Source organism: Hippopotamus amphibius, chromosome 12, assembly GCF_030028045.1.
Source record: "Hippopotamus amphibius kiboko isolate mHipAmp2 chromosome 12, mHipAmp2.hap2, whole genome shotgun sequence".
In the NCBI taxonomy this organism is placed as follows: domain Eukaryota; kingdom Metazoa; phylum Chordata; class Mammalia; order Artiodactyla; family Hippopotamidae; genus Hippopotamus; species Hippopotamus amphibius.
In genome coordinates this window covers 81,589,806-81,608,092 of record NC_080197.1, presented here as the reverse complement: position 1 = coordinate 81,608,092, position 18,287 = coordinate 81,589,806, and the positions used below count along the sequence as shown (strand labels likewise).

At 57.2% G+C, this 18,287-nt stretch overlaps 1 protein-coding gene across 3 annotated transcripts in view; it reads left to right on the top strand.

Moving 5' to 3' along the window:
- The window catches only part of MICAL3 (microtubule associated monooxygenase, calponin and LIM domain containing 3), a 162,273-nt gene that overhangs the window by 121,164 nt on the left and 22,822 nt on the right, over positions 1-18,287 (top strand). For 2 of the 3 annotated variants that reach the window (XM_057703524.1, XM_057703522.1), the window contains 6 exons: positions 3,300-3,495; positions 8,995-9,236; positions 13,505-13,567; positions 16,463-16,576; positions 17,278-17,415; positions 17,598-17,680. In XM_057703524.1, coding sequence (XP_057559507.1) covers positions 3,300-3,495; positions 8,995-9,236; positions 13,505-13,567; positions 16,463-16,576; positions 17,278-17,415; positions 17,598-17,680 — 836 coding nt within the window. Of the gene's footprint in view, positions 1-3,299; positions 3,496-8,994; positions 9,237-10,520; positions 10,608-12,351; positions 12,487-13,504; positions 13,568-16,462; positions 16,577-17,277; positions 17,416-17,597; positions 17,681-18,287 lie in introns of all 3 variants that reach the window. The other variant, XM_057703526.1, reaches the window with a different exon arrangement.

The following is an 18,287-nucleotide window of genomic DNA, read 5'->3' as shown; positions in this document are numbered from 1 at the left end:
TGTGGCGAGGAGATGGTGGTGAAGACCCCTTCAGGGAAGGCAGAGCAGGACTCTAAGGAAACGTGCCTCGGGGACAGCATGCCAAGCCTTTGAGTGGATGCTGTTCTCCTGGGACTCAGATCTCGGCCCCACCACTTGCTAGCTGTGTGACCTTGGGCCGATTACTTACTGTCTCTGAACTTCAGTGACCTCATTTGCAAACCGGTTACCTACCTTAAAGCTGGTGGCTACTTCTGTGTTCCTCCAGAACGCCCTCCTTGGATCCCTGGGTGGGCCACGACCCCTTTTCTATGCTCCCATGATCCCCCGTGTGTGTGCTCCAGTCCTGACACCTGTTACATGCCTGGACCCATTCTTGTTAGGACTGTCTCTGCCATGACCGGCCTGCAACACTCAGAGTAGAAAGTGTTTTCGCCTGCGTAGTTTTCCCAGGTTCATGCAGAATTCCTGGCAGACGGTGTGCATTGCCCCCGAGAGTCTTCCATGAGGGTGTTCATTCTCTACCTTGAAATTGCTTAGTCCAAACTGGTGATGTGAGTTATTTTCCTTAAAGTAACAGTTCTTTCTTTTTTTAAAAAAACAACTTATATTGCATTTTATTTATTTATTTACGTATTTATTTATTGGCTGCATTGGGTCTTCATTGCTGCACATGGGCTTTCTCTAGTTGATGCGAGCGGGGGCTACTCTTCATTGTGGTGCACAGGCTCCTCATTGTAGTAGCTTCTCTTGTTACGGAGCACAGGCTCTAGGCGCGTGGGCTTCAATAGTTGCAGCACACAGGCTCAATAGTTGTGGCTCACGGGCTCTAGAGCACAGGCTCAATAGTTGTGGCACACAGGCTTAGTTGCTCCATGGCGTGTGGAATCTTCCCAGAGCAGGGCTCGAACCCGTGTCTCCTGCATTGGCAGGCGGATTCTTAACCGCTGCGCCACCTAGGAAGTCCCTGAAGTGACAGTTCTTACTCTGTTTTTCTTCTCCCATCTAAAAGAAATGCTGGTTTTTATTCCAGATTTATGGAGTTCTCTAAAACCTTGTGCTTAGGCAGTTGCTTCCCATTTATTTCCCTTTCCATTGAAGCGCAGTTGTCAGAAGTACATGACGGGAAGGACGGAACCAAGTGGTGCTATAGTCGGGCACCCTCGGCCTTGTCTTCATTGAGCAGGGTTTTGATAAGGACTAAGAAAGAGGCCCGGAAGGCCGGTGTGTGGAAAGGCTGGCCCCGAGGTCAGAGCCTGTGCCTCCAAGGGCTTGGCGGCAGGCAGAGACTGTCGAGCCCGCGTTCACCTGCTGTGCTCCCTGCCTCTTTCGTGCTGTTACCTGGAGACCACGTGTTTCCTAACCTTGCACACGCCCTCATCCAGCATCAGGGCTCACACTTCGGGGGCCCTGAGCTGGGTGTTGAAGGATGGTCTGGGGGTGTCCAAAATGAGGCTCCCAGGGTGCCAAGACTGGGACAGGCGGGTGTGTGCTCAGACCCTACAGTTATATGTTTACCTGGATTTACACGGGAACACGCCTCACGTCTTGCTTTTCAGAAAGGAATCTCTACTGATTTGAAGGGAAATCCTGGTAGTTCCAGCACACGTGCTGAGACTATTCTGTGGACTGCCTGGTTTCACAGGGGTCTTTCTGATGATACTGTGGGGGAGGTTTGGAGCATTGTGCACAGCAGAAGGACCAGGCTTCCAGACATTTTCTGCACTACCTCTCACATCACAGAAGTCACTACATCCGTGTTCACACTCCATTCATCGGGGGGTTCTGGGCTTCTCCTGAAGACCACCTGTCACCTGACACTGGCTGGTGTGACTTCACCTGCCAAACCCAGTGTCTTTCCCTAGAACCTACAGTGTCACCAAAGCCAGGTGCCTGCCCTGGCCGGATGTGAGGCTCCATGCCCTGCCCCACCCTGGTGCCTGTGTCACGCCACCTGGGCCCCTTCCCTGTGCTGCTCCCTCAGTCCAGAACCTCTTCCCAGCTTTCTGTGTCCAGAAACCTATACAGGTTGGTGGTGAAAATGTTACTGGCCCTGAGATGAATCAGCTCACTCACTTGTGCTGAGTACTGCCGTGTGCCAGGTGTGCACAGACAAGGAAGGCAATGTGTGTAGGGCACAGCGCTGGCGCCTGCACACATGTGTGCACATGTGTATAATTCACTTCATACTCATACTCACCCTGCGGCTGGGGTTTTCCTCATTTACGGATCAGGAAATGAGCTCTCAGTGGTTGTGTGATTTTCCTAAGATCCTTCACCTGGTCACTGGTGGAGTCTGGTGTCTCAACTGGTCTGACTGTGTACCCACATGTGACGTCCTGTCACCGTGGGCATAGGAAAGTGGTCGGTGGGCCTCTTCTGCCCGAACATAGGATCACAAGGTGCATCAGGAAGGGTAACGATGGAGATGGGGGGATGGGGGGGAGGGGGAGCATACGGTGACATCAGACACCTGAGCCCTCAGAGTCTGCGAGCCCATTGAGGTCCTCAGAGTCCTTCACAAAGGATTGATAGACTCTAGAGACCATTATCGTGGACCTCTTAGAGCAGTAACTAAGCAGGCAAGGTCACCAGTGGATCTTCAGCCCCTGGATGCAGGGGTGCTGGGAACAGGTAGTCCAGGGCCTCCCTGCATCACCCCCCGCCCCCAACAGATGACTTATTAATTACAAAGAGGAAAGGTCTCTCTACAACAGAGATGTGGGTGGGTACCAGCTCAACCAAGCTGTCCAGCTGGTGTCACCAGGAACAAGGGGGCCTGACTGTTCTGCGTGGGTGCAGTGGGAGGGGCCCAGCGTCACCCATGCGGTGTTCCTGTGGAAAAAAAGAGCCTTTACAGTGACTCTAAGCATGAGACAGACAAACCCACAGTGCGAGAAGCTCTACAGGACAGCTACCTGGACACCTCAGGGGACCAGCCAGATGTGGTGCTTGAAACTCGACGGGGTCCTGGGCCATGGGGGTGGGGGCAGCGGGTCCTGGACTGAGAGGGTGGGGACAGCGGGGAGGACTCCCTTCTCGACAGGTGGCTTTCTCTCGAGGCCCCTCCTAGGTCCTCCCCCTCAGCCAGTGTATGCCGCTCCCCAGGCTGTCGCTTTCCTGTAGGGCAGACTTGGGGTGTTTTGCCTCCTGCCTCCTCACATCAGCGTCCTCTGGACTCTCTGGGGCCCCGACTTTGTTGACCGCTGCTGTGTCCAGCTCCCTGGCTTCACGGGACAGCTGCCCCTCCTTCCGGGGAGAGGTTCCTCCCGTCGTCCCTGTTGCTGATCCTAGAAATTTGCTTCCTGTTTGTTGTGCAGGCCCCAGCGTGAACGGCCTGGAGGAACCCAGCATTGCCAAGAGGCTTCGGGGCACCCCCGAGAGGATTGAGCTGGAGAACTACCGCCTGTCGGTGCGGCAGGCGGAGGGGCTGGAGGAGGTGCCCGAGGAGACGCAGGCCGAGCACAACCTGAGCAGCGTGCTGGACACGGGGACAGAGGAGGACGCGCCCAGCAGGTCAGCCTGTGGGGCCTCACTGTGGGGGGGGAGCGGGGCCCCGAGCCAGACAGTCTGGGTTTGCGTTGTGGCTGTGGCTGGACGGGCCACGTGACCTCTCTGCCTCTGTCTTCGTCTGTGTGAGGAGGCAGCACCAATACCTCCTGCAGAGTCGTGTGAGCGTCCCGGGGTAGAAAGTGTTTGGGACAGAACTGGGCACGTGTAAGTGCTCATAGGCAGCGTCTGCCCTTGCTGTTCCTTTACCTGGCAGGCGCCAAGCCATTTACACAGGACTCCAACATCCATCTCCTCACCTGATCGTCCTCTGGGGCCTGTGATGTACACAGGGTGTGGATCTTGTTCCCTTGTAATAAGGAAACTGATGGTGACCAGGGCTAGGATGGAGGATTGACTGAGATTCCAGCCCAGGATCTCTGGTCCACGTCCCGGGCTCTCTGTGTCCCCTGCTGCCTGGTGCTCCGTCTCCCTGTCTTGTTAGTCAGAAAGGACCACTTTGTTTGTCTTAATTCAGAGATTCATAACTTACCATGTACTGAGGCCTTAACACTGCTCTTCCCTTGAAAAGGAACAGAAAATATGTGCCCTGGGCTGGTTGTTTACAGGTGTGTTGGGAGAGGGGGCTTCTGCTGGGGGCAACAGTGCCCCTGGGGGTGGGTTCCATGGAAGCTCTGTGGTGACTCAGCCACTGGGTTGCTGTGCAGTCTCGGGGAAGCTGCCCCACCTTTCTGGGCTTCTTTCCTTCTCCTGTTGTGTAGAAAGGAGCAGAAACCCATGTCCCAGAGCCCTGCACAGTGCACGGTGGTTGTGGGCCCCACTGAGCTGCATGCACCTTTGGGGAAAGCACCCCGCACGCTCCCTCATCTCTGTCCTAATCTGGGCCTTCCTGCTACCTGTAGGCCTGCCCATGTCAGGGCTCAGCAGGAGACCCCCACAGGCTGGAAGAGAACAGGACAGGAAGGTGGAGTGGAGTCAGGACGGGCAGACCCCATACAGCCCCCCTTGCAGAGCCTCCCCCACCAGTGCCCTCAGGACTCAGAGCTCCCTGAGGTGGGACGGAGTGGAGCGCTGGGCTTGCATGTGGGGGCACACCTTGTCCTGCAGGAATAACATATAATCTGTAGACTGTAATCTGTAAACCGAAAGATTACAGGGCAAGAGTGGAGGTGATGTAGCCTGGGCTGAGTCAGCAGGTGTGGTGGAAGAATAGGTCAGTCAGCACCCAGGGGTGCAGTAAGTGCCCCGTGGTACTCAGATTCACGTTTCAAAAAGCACTAAGCATAGCTGCTATGTAAAATATAACAATGGTCTCGTAAGGGTGCAGCGCCAGAGCTGGATTATTTCCCCAGGGAAACTGTCAGATGCCTCTGTCCTTCCTTGGGGAGACATTGGACTTGAAGATGAGAGATTACAGAGCTTTCAGGAACTGACTGGTCCAGGTGGGGACTCACTCTCCTCTTACCTTGGGCGTCTGCGGTGGGGGCAGCGCAGGGTGCTGCTGGGATGTGACTGCAGGCAATCTGGACTTGAAGCCCAGCTCCACCTCCTGCTAATTGTGGGCAAGTTTCCTACCCTCTCTTGCCCTCCTTCCCTCATCTGCAAAGGACACTGCACCTCAGAGGTTTGTTCTGAGGATTAAACTAAATAAAATAGTGAGCAGAGTGTCTGTGCCTAGTGGAGAGTTGCTGTAATCACTATCTTACCTGTGGCTCCAAGCACAGCACAGGCGCCCCTCACTAGGAGAAGCAGGGCAGTAATTCCGGTTTGGGTTTCTTTAAACAGGTGCTTTAAGTGCCAGAAATTGGGCTTGGCTCTAATTTGCCCTGGGGCAGTGGTGACCAAGTTTTGCCTGCATCAGAATCACCCGGGGGCTCATGAGAGCACAGACAGCAGGGCGGTTTCTGCCCCAGTTCATTTGGGGTAGAGCCCAAGATCTGCACATCTCAGAAGCTCCTGGGTGGTGCTGTGGTCTGGAGATTATGCTGTGAGAACCACTGCTCTAAATTTCCCAAATTTCCCTGATGGTAAACGCCTGGGACACTTGGTAAGCAGATAATTCTGCCCACCTTCCACCAGGGTCTCACTCAGTGGGTGTGGGGCAGGGACCAGGAACACTTGCTTTTTGATGGACACCCAGGTGATTCCCGTCATCTTCGTGGTTTCCTTCACATAAGCACAGAATCTTGGCTGAGGCCTAGTAAGCTCCATGACCCTTCCTCAGCAGGGGAAGGAGCATCTTCCAAAGGGGAACCTGGAAACGGCACTTCGGTTTTCTCCAGGAGAGCCCGGGTGCCGGGGCAGGAAGAGGCTGGTGTGTGGTTTCTGTTGTTTTCCCCTTCCTATGTCAGGGAGGGCCGGAGCCCAGGTGTGCTTCCCAGACGGGCAGCCTTGGTTGCAAAGGACTCACCAAAGGTCAAAGATGGAAGACAGGCCAGCCCAAAGGGTGACAGCGTCAGCTGTTGTCAAGCAGGATGCCGGCCTGAGTGTAGAGTGGTCTGCACCACGTGCAGATCTCAGGACCAGGCAGGTCTCCTCCACAGTCTGCTCAGTGTTTACAGGGTTGGTAAGGAGGATGGGACCTCGGGGTGGCCACACAGGATTGAGCATTGCTTGGAGATGGTCTGATTGTGAGCGGGTTAATTTAAAAGTGAAGCCACTAGCAGCTCCAGGTGGTGTCCATCCACGCGGCAGCTGCCAGAGTTCCCGGGTCGACCATGGCAGCCAGGCGCTGGGTCATGACCTTCCTCCTGGGTTTGACGTGGTGACCAGGACACTGGGGGTTCCTGACTTCTTACCCAGACCATCCAACCTCTGGAAACCTGGCTTCCCCATTTGTGGAAACGGTAGTGATAACAGTGGCCATGCCCTTGGGCTACTATGTGATTAGCTGAGATGATCCAAGTGAAGTGCACATCTTCCTTCCTGGATCTGCACCTCCGCTGGCTCTTTTAAGTGTGGAGCAGACCTTGGCCTTAAGAAGCTGGTCTGTTGGCTTTGTGTCCTCCCACCAGCCCACCACAGGCTCTGTGAGAAGATGGCGCCCAAGAAGGTTTGGGGAAGGCGCTGTGAGAGGAGTACTGTGGACACACGCAGCAGGGAGACTCCTGCTTCGTGGTTCCAGCAGGTAGCGTCAGCTCTGCTGATGGGCTTTGCCATGGGACGTCACAGGGACCATCTCCCACCCTGTGAGCTCGAGTGTGGCCTTCCTGGCCTTGTCCCTTGTCTGCTCTTGCCTGTCTCGGCTGTGTCAGGCCCGTGATAAGAGAGGGTATGGTCCAGGGGAGGCCGCCTGGATCAGATAGCTACACACGGGGCAGGATGTAGTTACAAATGTGGAAACAGATCCCTGCTGTTGTGGAAAGCTAGTCTTGACGACCAGATTTTCTGGCCCTCGTGTCTCCTAGGAGGCTGCGTCTTAAGGTCCTCTCTCCCCACCGAGGGACAGGGAAGTCAGTCGTCTTGTTGCATTTTGTTCTGCTGTAAGGATTCTCCCACCAGAAAGTGGTCCAGGCGGGGAGTCTGCCTCACATAGATCCTTCCTCCTGCCTCTCAAGGGCCAGACCCAGAAACTCAGGCACAGGGAGCAGCTGGAGAACATAAAATGAGCCTTGAGTACTGACCTTACGCTGTGGATCTCACATGGTGTGAGGAGCCTGGCCAGACCCAGAGAGCGGCTCTGAGGGCCCGTGGAGGAACAGCAGGCAACACCTGTCCATCTCTGTCCTTCAGAAGGCAGGGAGGCTGGCTTGCCTGCATCACCCTCCAGAAGCACGTGGCAAAGCTTCTCAGAAGGGGACCGAGCCACTCTATGTGACGAGAGGCGAGGGTTGACCTTTCTGCCCTGTTTTTTTTTGCTCTGTGTCTGCCTTGCTATTCTCCATGGTCCTTGAGCTGTCACAGTTTCGAGCGGGGCCATACCATGCTAGCCGCCCCTGTGACATGGCACGGGGAGGGGGCTGCCCTGAGCCCCACACGGAGAGCTGCCAGCCAGCAGCTGGGGTCCTGTTGTGCCCGGCATGAAGGAGGGCAGGCTGGCCTTCCCTGTCCCACCTGAAGTGTTATAAATTGACCTGAGGTTAGAGATGAGTGCCGAAGGCATTTCTATCCTGATTTCATGTTTGAAAGATGTTAAATGGCACATACGGGGTTATGCATTGTTGTTAGCTAATAAGAGAGTAAGCAAGTTAAACCACAACGATAAGGCAAAAATCATGGCTAAGTAAACACTGAAAGCTAATCAGACTCCAGATGCCAAGCTTTCTGTGGCCCACATTCTTGTGTTTTCCCACGTGAAACTGCCTCGTACAGACCCCCACCCCTTGCAGTTACCACCCACCTTACTGAGTCCTGATGTTTGCATCTTACCTCCCCTGAGACTGAGGATCTTTTCTGTGGCACCTTTGTGTTCCCTGCAACATCAAGGAAGGGCATTGTGAGCAGAAGGCACTCAGTAAAGTTTATGAATTTGAATGAAGGAAGGAAGTAGGATTTGCCAGACTGAGCTGCCAACAGTGAGGAGCAGCTCTTTCTCTCTAAATCCACTGGCTGAACTTTAGCATGTGCTCAGAACATTTGCTGAATGAACAAATGACTGTGTAAATGTGTAAACAAGTGAGTGGATGGCTGGAGGACCAGCGTGTAGCACACGTGTGAGGCGATTGATAAAATCTCTGACTCCACCACATCACCCCTACAGGCAGGTATTCACACCCCCTTCCCGGTTCGGACGCAGACTCGGAGAGCATGACCAGCCAGCTCATGGTCACACAGCTGTCGTGGCAGAGCCGTGAGGCACAGTGAGGGGTTGAGGGACACAGCCCGGGAGACTACCCTCACTTCTGACCTGACGAAAGTGACGGAGTCCCCAGTGCCACCCAAAGCTTTCACCCCAAACAGCATTCTTAGACCCTCTACCATGACCAGAGGCTCCAGGAAGTCAAGCCTTCCCATCAGGCAGGGCACCTTGGGGCTTAGGATCTCCCTCCCAAACACGGGTGGCCGGCCCAGACCCTCTGAGCAGGGTGGGCGCTGTTAGCCCTGGGAGCGGGCACCTGGGCCCTCGCGCAGTGACTGCCTCTCCATGGGACGGGGGGCTTGCACAGGCACCCCTCACCCTCGGGGCTGCACACCGGGCCTTGGTGGTCGGGAGCGGGGCCTGGGGCTCCCTTTCCCGTGAGCAGCACCTCCGCCAGCCTGCCTCCTGCTGTTGGCCCTTCTCCCTACCCGAAATCCTCCAACCGGACGGTGTGTCCGTGGGATTGGAGGTGCTCTTCACCCTCAGTCCCCAGGGTCACAAGCTCTGAGCACGTGCTCAGTGGGGCTGCCCTGGCCCGTGTGACCCATCTTGCCCTCCATGTATCCTCTCTACCCCCGCGTGCTGCCTCCGAGGTGTCTTCCTGCCCAGCGGGTGCCTTGCCAGGACCCTCTGCCTGTGCCCCTGCCTTTGAGCCGCCCCCTTCTCAGTCTCTTGTCCCCTCACTGGGCTCTGTGTCTTTCCTGCAGCAGTTCTGAGTCCGACATGGAGGAGGAGGAGGAGGAGGAGGAACCTCCGCTGCCCACCTCGGACCTGGGTGGTGTTCCCTGGAAGGAGGCCGTGAGGATCCACGCTCTTCTGAAAGGAAAGAGTGAAGAGGAGCTAGAAGCCTCCAGGAGCTTTGAGGCTGGGGAGGAGGATGAGGAGGAGGAGGATGAAGAGGAGGAGGATGAAGAGGAGGACGAAGAGGAGGAGGACGAGTCTAGTGAAGGTCAGAGAAAAGCCTCTTCTGATCCTGATGCCTGGCTCTGGTGTGGGAGGTTTCTGTGGCCTGGGTCACATGACGTGCCTCCCACAGGCCCCAGGGGACCCACGACAGGCCGTCCGAGTAGAGCTGGACGTGGAGGCGGGCAAGGGCCTCCTCCAGGTCAGGTCACTCGTTTTCCTCTCCTTTTCCAGCTAAAGGAATGAAGGGAACTTAGCTTTCTGGGGCTTTCCTGGTCCGCGACGTCGGAGGCTGCAGAGCCTTGAGGAGGGAGGGGCCTCCTGGGCGGGGTCACCCGTGGTGCATGGTGACATGCGGGGCCTGTGTCCGGGTAGGTCAGTCAGGCTGGCGCTGAGATGCCTCTTGTCTCGCATTCGAGGTGCTGGGTCCTGTCTCGTCTGGCTCTGTGACCTTTAGTGGTTAGGAAGAGCTTCCTGGGCTCCTTTTCTGGCCTCTCTCAGAGGCCATTCTCCCTGTCTTGGCTGCACCGGGTCGGGGTCTGGAGTGGTGAGCAGGGGCCAGGCAGGCAGAGACCTGAGTCCCCCAGGGACTCGTGTCCATTCAGGCCGTGCTCTCCCTCCAGGGGTGCCGACAGGGTGAGGAGGACGTGAGCCATTAGCCAAGGAGCCCGGCCTGCGGGGCTGGCTCTAGACAGCTCTTCACCCTGCAAGCTTGTCTCTGCTCCTCCTGGAGCTCCCTGTGCTTGGCGACTAGTTCCAGCCCTGGGTCGTTTGCTCCAGCTCAACGCGGGCCAGGCACTGACCAGGCAGGGTGCGCATTACCAGTGGTGCTCAAAGAGGGGTGTCACCCAGAGGTGGGGGCCTTCCTCGGGCTCCCTGAGCACCCTCTCTGGCCCTGGTCCTCCTGTAAGCCTCCCTCCCACCTGGAGGCGGGGGCAGGACCCCAAGGCAGCACCTGGGGACTACGCACCCCACCTTACGTGAGGAGCGGTGGGGAGGCAGTGTCTGGGGTTCCTTCCTTTGCCCGGCCGTTTCTGCAGAGCCGAGTGGCCCAGGGCCAGTCAGTGGGGGGATCACATGCACAGCCCACCCTGGAGAAGGTCACTCAGTGGCTTGTGGCCCCAGACACAGCTGAGGGTCAGGGCATGTCCCCTCTTCAGGGGAGCTTGGTTCTGCTTCCCTCCCGAGACCTGATTTCCTGGACATGGAAGTAGCATCAAGCTCCAGCCCATGGGAATGGGCTTGAACTAGAGGAGCCCGGAGATGACTCTTCTCTCTGTCCTCTCCTCCCCGTCTGCCCCCACATGGTGCTTTGCTGTGGGTGTGGAAGGAGAGTACTGGCCCCGGGACAGAGAACTCCTGCAAGGCCAGCCGCTCGGGCACCTTCCAGAGGAAGAGGACATGGGTACATGTGAAGGTAGCTCTTCCCGCCTCCTCCCTGGCCCCTGGCAGCCATCCAGTCTCCAGTCCCCTGGAGCAGGTCCCACCTGAAGAGATGAGGTTTCCTAGAGCTGCAGCGGTGGGCGAGGCAGCCACCCCTGGGCCCCTGTGTGCCCCTTGACCATTTGCTACCAGTCCCTCATCCGGTTAAGACTTGGCTCCTCCTCTTACGTGAGCCGAGCACCTCATGTCCCAGTCAGCTCTCAGAAGTGGTGGGGCCAGCACAGCCACCCGGAGCCCCTCTCTTGTGCCTGGGCAGTAAGTCCCCAAGGCTACATGCACTGGCAGGATGCCGGCATACCGCAGGGAGAAGGCTCGCTCTCTTCCCCAGCTCTCCTGGAAGGTGGAGAAGGGGCTTGCATTTCCTCTTTGACTCATCACCTTGGTCTGAAGACAGTCATCCTCTCTAGTGACTGCTGTGACTCATCACCGTCCAGCACCACCAAGGGCCCTGGACCCTAAAGAAAGTCCTTAGAGGCCAGCAGCTCCCACTAGAGCACATGGACTTCGACCTCAAGCCCAAGCCCAGCACAGCCTCCATCCACATTTGGTGGCTTTAGCGGTGATTTCTGCCCATATTACGTTCCCTGTTGCTTGGAGATTAGGAGGTTGTTGTTCTTATGATGAAGCGAAAGCCAGGTAGCCCAGTTAGACCGTGGAGAGTCCTTCAGATCAGGTGGCACCTGCTCTTGCTGCCTGAAAAGCCACCCTCCCTCCTGTAGGGTCCCCTCCCCCAAGTTGCTGGCTGTCCCTTATTTTAACCCAGCTGTACGGCATGATCCAAGCACTGATTATGGGGAGCCTGCAGGGCAGGGGTGCACGTAGATTCCTTAGGCCCTGAGAGCAAGAACAGCCTGAAGGGGCCACTGGTGAGGTCTTACCTGGCTAAGAAGCTGGGTCTTCTGTCCAGAGGGGATCAGCGGGGCACCAGTAGAGTGTTAGGGAAAAGGGCTTCGGCCTCAGAAAAGGCAAAGAGGGATTGCCTTCTTGCTCCCGTGAATTCCCAGCGCTTTGGGGTCTGCAGGACGGACTCCGCTTCCTCCCCAGCCCCAGCCTCCGCTGACTCCACCCCCGCCTCAGCCCAGCATGCTGCGTGAGGCCTGTCATAGAAGGGGCTGTTTTTCTCTCTAGCTGCAGAAGATAAAAATCAGAGTCCCAACGGAGTCACTGTCTGCCCTGTGTGAGCCAGCTGGTTCATGGCAGGAAGGCCTTGTCCTGCCCCACCTCTCTGTCCACACAGCAGGTGGCGGCGGGCACGGGCTGTGTGGCCAGTAGAGCCACGTACTCGGGACCTCAGGAGGCTGGTGCTGCAGAGGCCAGTTGTGACCTGCTCTTTTCTCCTAACTGGACATTTGGGTCCCTAAGATGCAGTTAAGATGAAAAGAGCTGCAGAAAGGAATGTACTTTCTGCCTTGGAGGGGAGCGTAGGACTCTCTTCATCAACATCAACAGTTACATGAGGCTTGGAGGGACTGAATCACATTGAACGTGTAGAAGTCAGGCGTGTATGTGTGTACACGTGTGTGTGCGTGTGCTTATTCTCAATTTTTGTCTCTTTCTGATTCAAACTGATCCTGGTAAATATAGTAACTTTTCCTTCTATTTCCTCTTCTGTGGCGTTTGATCCCTCCTTCTCCGGACTGTTTGCTTTCCCCTGCCTCCCTCCCTCCTTTCCCCTCTCCCTTCCTCATCTCCTCCACCCCTCGAACCTGGTACGTTAGCCGGGAGCCTGAGGCTGCAGCAGCTCATAAATCCAGCTGATCCCCTGGAGATCCAGGCTGACGTGCACTGGACGCACATTCGTGAGAGCCAGGAGGAGCAAGCAGCACCGGCCCCTGAGTCCCCTCCTTCCAGAGGTAACTACCTCTGGCCCCGCGTCCCCCCGGGCTGCCGAGGACTCTGCTGTAGGGCAGGGCCACCAGGATGGTCCCAAGTAAGAGCTGGCGAGCGTGTCTGCTCCCTGGGCTTTTGTCGAAGGATATGTGAAGTCTCTGTGGGGTAAGAGACTCCACTGACGCAAAACAGTGAAGTGAACTTGCCCTTGGGAAAACTGAGAATTTGCTGTCTTTGCCTGTGTCACTAGGCAGGGTTCCTCTTTCTCCCCTTGGAGGAATGTCCTGTGCTTCTCCTCATGCAGTGTGTCTGGGTGTGAGTGTGCACAGATAGGATGGGGTCAAGGGACCACATCTTGCACTGAAATGAAGTTTTTAAGAAAAAATTTATATCAAGGAGGCCTCCGAAGTAACATCATTTCCAGCTCTAGGTTTTAGGGGAGGTGGTCTGCGTCCCAAGGCAGGATGATGATGAACCTTGTTCTGGCTTCCTTTAAGGAATGAAAGGAAAACCTGGAGACCATTGGGGGCGTCCCTCTCCATGCACTGGCCTTGGTGTGCCCACCTCGGTGTCTTCACCCTCTGTCTCTTGCTCACTTGTCTCCATGTTTGCATTCATTGCCTGTAGGGGGCACATGTTGCAGGGCGCCAAGGGTGTGGAGCAGGTGGGCCCTGCCTTCATGAAACTTAGCCACCTTCACCCCAGGCAAGACTCACCTCTTTAACCATGTTTGCAGCCACGTAAAGGCCCAGCAGCTCTGCAGGAGCTGAGAGAGAGCCTGCTGACCAGGGACGCCAGCCTGGCCTTGTGCTGGCGTTGACCACCCCCCGCCCCTGTCCCCACACCCCTGTGTTCTCTCTGCTCTCCCTGTCCCGACGCCCAGCACACACAGAGCGCCTGCCCCTCGTCGGTGCCGGGTGGGCCTTGGGCCGTAACATCATCTGTCTCTCTAACGTGTGGGCTCCAGGAGGACCTCCGCTCTTCTCACCAGGAACGCTTACTCCTGTGTAACTTTGTATTTATCGTCTGTTTTAAATTCAGTGCCCGACCTTCCCTCCGTTCGCCGTGCAGCAGTGCAGGCCTGGCTGGAGTCGGTGTCCGGAGGTAGTCTGCTGATGTTTGTTCTCTGCCCACTCGCCGTAACCACTCTCTTGGCAGCGCTGCTAGTCCCTTAACACCGGACTTCCGGCCCTGCCGCTCGTGCATGCGTGGCGGAGGGTGGGGGCACATGCATGCCTCACTCAGGCCACCGCCCATGCATGGATCAGACACTCACCCCACGCCCTCCTGGGAAGACCAGAGCAGAGCAGTAGCGCAGGCAGGGCGGAGACAGACCTTGTTCCGTTCGTGTAGATCGGGTGAGACTGAAGCCGGAGGGCCATGTGTAGCCCTGAGGTTCAAAGTCTGCAGAAATGAGACTGGGCAGCGGCGGGGTGTGAGTTGGAGGATTCACATAGCCGTCAGCAGGCCTGCCGGAGTATCGCGGTGGGAGGCAGTCAGTACTGGGGGTGCGGGTGCTGCTCAGCTGAAGGTGGGGGCTGGGCTGGGTCCGCAGGCCGGGGTGCAGGGCTCTCTGTAAGCTGTCAGACCACGAGGTTGTCAAGAGACCTCGTCTGTCCTCAGTGCACTTTTCTGGGGGTCATTTCTCAGCAAGGGGCTCTGGCATTCCAGCAAGACATGGGACACCCTTGGCCTCCCCCGGTCGTGAAAGGCAGAAGGGCCAGGTACCCCTTCTGGGCGGGCACAGTGGTTGCCCCACCAGTCACCTGCCAGCCACCTGCTGTCCTTGATTCACAGGTCAGGAAGCACCTTCACGCTGGGCCATAGGGAGGCTGCCGGTCACCGTCTCCTAGTTAGTTTCGTCCCCAGGATGTTTGGACGAGGCTGAGGTGTCGGGATGCCCCAGCGGCAGCTGAGTAGCTCAGAGCTGAGCGTGTGGTGCCGCCTGCTTCCATGTGTGTGGCTGCTTCTGGCACCTGCTCCGTCCTAACCTGTGTGAACCCCAGTTCCCTCCCTCAAGCTGTGTCTCTTTCAGCAATGCTGCTGCCACATTGATGCTTCTCATGTATTTTGAATTGTGTGACAGTTGTTCCTTTCAGGGTGCCGCCGAGGACCATAGACTCTTAACCCCCCGAGTCTGTGCAGACGTTTCTCTGAGTAGGAGAACCCCTGGGGGCCGTGGGTACAGGACTGGGCTCAGGCTGTCCAGTGTCATGTGCCTGGAGCCACGCCAGGCTGGGGAATCCATGTCACGCTTGCTTCAGTGGACTTGCCAACAAACATGTAAAATTCCCTCTAGATGCCCAGCTGCTCACAGACTGATTTGAGCACACGTGTGGGCTTGGTGGGCGCCTGCTGTGGGGTGGGCCTGGGTTCTGTCCCCATCAGATCCTCTCCAAAATGGTGTTGTTCAGTGGCCAGCTCACTGTTCCACAGAAAGCACGAGGTGCAGGGGCTTGTCTGCCTCAGAATTCCCCTCCTCTGGTGTTTGATGAGTGACTAGCAGTAGTGCTAACACACAAAGGTCTCAGTCTGTGCAGGTAACTTGAGTGGTTTCCCCAGGCTTCTCCCGGCAAATGCCATCAACACAGGAGGGCGTCCTGGCACTGCCTGCTCTGTGGGCTGTGCTGGCGACTCAAAAGGAGCCACGTGGGGCTCCCAGCCCCACAACCTACCCTGCCTCGCCCACCCCAGACTGATCACGTCGTGCTCTCCAGAGCGTGTGTGCACCATCACTTCGTCTTAATAAGCTGAGTGCAGGGCAGGGGTGGTGAGGATAAATAAACAGCTTAAGGAATTATTTAAAAACAACAGAACTCACCCACCTGCCACCTGGGTCAAGAAATACATCCCAGCACCTAGAGGTGCCTGCCTCCAGTGGCCGTCACGGGTGTCTGGCTCCCAGTTTCCTTGTGCTCCGAACCTGTGGCTGCTCATGGTCACCGCCGGTCCCTGCAAGTCCCCGGGTGCTGGGGACGCAGCTTCATGAGGCTGGGCTGCTGGCCTTCAGGGGGTCTGGTGGTCCCCTGGCCTGGCCTCACATGTCAGTGAGCTCCTTTGCTGCCCAGCCTGCCAGGCTTGACCCTCAGGCCCAAGTATGTGCAGGTCAAAGGCCAGCCCCCTTTCCTGAAAGGAGATCCAAGAAGAGCCCCCAGGGCGCCCGGACAGGAGGGACCGCTGGTCCAGGCAGCACGGGGACCCATGGCATCTGTGGCTGCTTCCTGCTGTCTTCTCGTACCCTGAGCTGTAGTCTGAGCTCTTCGTGTGCGGGGTTGGGAGCAGGCGTGTGTGCGTGTGTGTGAGCGTGTGTGAGGCTTCTTCCTCAGGAGAAAGGAAGCTTTGCTGCATTTTGCGGCATTGAAGGACTGGTCTTAAGTCCAAAAAATGAATTTTCCGTATCTCCTCATTACTCTCTCTTATGCTTAAACAATGTACGTGTCTAAATTCTCCCAAGAGAGGCTGCAGCTGTGCCCATCCAGTCACCCCCCCCCACCCCCCGCACACGGCACTGGTGCCAGGCTGAGCCGTGGGGCCGTGAACAGACCCCCTCCCCCCAGCTGCCTGGGCTCTGTGTCCTCCCTGAAATTCAAGGTTAGCAGTGGCCCCTCGTCGTGCTCCTCGAGGGTTAAGCAGCTCATGCCACGTTTGCGGCTGGGTGCCTGCCAACCTGGGCCTGAGGAGCAGCTTCTCGAACAGGCTCTCCCAGCAGCTGCTGGAGGAAGAGGAAAGCCGGCTTGGCCCGGGCCACTCCTCCCCTCCCGCTTGGCCCTGTGACCGTGTGTTCAAGAGGCCCCGCCTGGCCTGGCCCCTCATTCCCCTGCTCTCAGAGAGCTCCTGGCCCACCGACCCCCACCCAGACCCCGCCCGGCTGGCTTTCCCCCTCTCCTCGCGGTCGTCACGTGACAGCCCCGGGAATCCCACTGCCGCTTTCCTGCCTGCCTATGCGTCTGTAGATCCATCTCTCTCCTCTTCCTTCCTTTGAACATTTCTGCCTTGCAGTCCCATTTGATGAGGATGACCAGGAGGAAGATGTGGACTCAGAGCCGGCAGAGATCGAAGGGGAGGCAGCGGAGAACGGTGATGCGGGGGACACTGGTGCAGAGCTGGATGATGGTACAGGGACCCCAGAGCCTCCCCCAATCATGATGCTCACCCTCTTCCCCTGGGGACGGGGTCACAGTGACCTGAGCTCAGGGAAGATGGAACAATGCACATTGAAGCAAAAGCAAGGCGCTCAGAGGAGTGGCCATTAGGGCTCCTGGTTCCTTCCTTGTTCTGCCACTCACCTGAAGGCATGTCCTTTCACCCACTCTCTGGACATGATAGGGAGAAACCAAGCAGATTCAGGGCTTCCTGCACGGCCTTTAATCCAGCCGCTGCCTCTGGAAGCTGGTAGAGGAGACAGTGTTGTGGCGGAAGGGGGACAGGGACTGGGCTTGGGGGTGAGAATGGGCCAGGCCCGGCTGAGAGGAGCCTGGGGCTAGCGGCAGGGCTGGGAAGCGCAGAAGGCTGAGCTGGGTGGGCCTCAAGTCCCCGAGGCTGGTCCTTACTGTAGGGCTGTCCATGCGCTCAGGAAGGGTCCGACACCCTCAAAAGAGAGGGGGCGTCATGGGCATCCTGGGCTCCGTGTTGCAGAGGGTGTTGTGCTGTTGGCCAAGTCTCAGGAGGGGGACCCGTGATTAGGGCTCAGCCTGGATGCAGAGCCGGCTGGACCTCATGCTGCCGTTGATGGCCTGGCGACTGTTCTCCGAGGAGGTGGGAGCCTAGGAAGGAGCACAGCCTCACTTGAGGTCTGTGCTCACTTCTCTCGGCAGATCAGCACTGGTCGGACGACATCCCGTCGGAGGCAGACACGGAGGTGCACCAGGTGGTGGCGGGAGCGGGGCTGGAGCTGCGGGTATCTGAAGGCGAGGAGGAGCCTCCATCAGCCTCGGCAAGGCACCCTGAGAGAGGTCTGAGTGCAAGCCCCTCCTCTCCCTGCATGGCCCCTTCCCCTGCGTTACCTGTACAGCTCACACCTTTGGACACAGGTCCTGCACCTGTGACACAGCTGAGGCTGGGATGCCCTGGGAGCGACCTCGCTGCAGCGGGAGGGGGTTGTTTCCTCTCACAAGTACTGTATCTGTTTTCTCAGGTCCTTCCCAAGTCTCCAGCCCCACCCAGTCCCCTGAGGCGCACGTGGTCCTGTCCTCCCCAGCCCTCAGCCCTGGGGCACAGGTAAGGGTTCGGGGCCCACTTTGGAGGCAGAGCTGATGGGACCCCTTTGGGGCCTTGGTGTGAACCCAGTGTTTCGCTCCCTGTGCTGATGGGGCTGTTGAAAACAGGAGTGGTCTTTGGGTTCCGGCCCCATCTGGCCTGCTGCACACCAGTCCCACAGCTGAGCTTCCCGCCACTGTCGTCTTTGTGTCCACACAGCACACCATTTTAAAAATAAATTGACTTTTAAGTTAAGAGAATAATATCTGTGGAATCACTGGTTTGGTATAACAGATGTGTTTTTTCTTAATGTTATGTTAAAATGAATGTATGATTTTCTGAATTAAAAATACTTGTCCAAGTTACCAGTGGTACTTGAACCACACATTGCAGGGTGCTCCGTAAATAGATAGTAACACTGTGTCCTGTAGAGTGCGTTTCAGGGGAAGCTGTCTGAGGGTGGCCGGAGCTCACGCCTGGGGCTACTTGGCTTGGTCTCTTGGGTCCTGAGGAGCAAGGTGATTTGAGAGATTTGGTCTGAGATGAGGCCAGGGCATGGCAGGAAGGACAGCCTGGGATGCAGACTGACGGATGCTGCTCTAGTCTCACTGATGTGAGACCTCGGAGC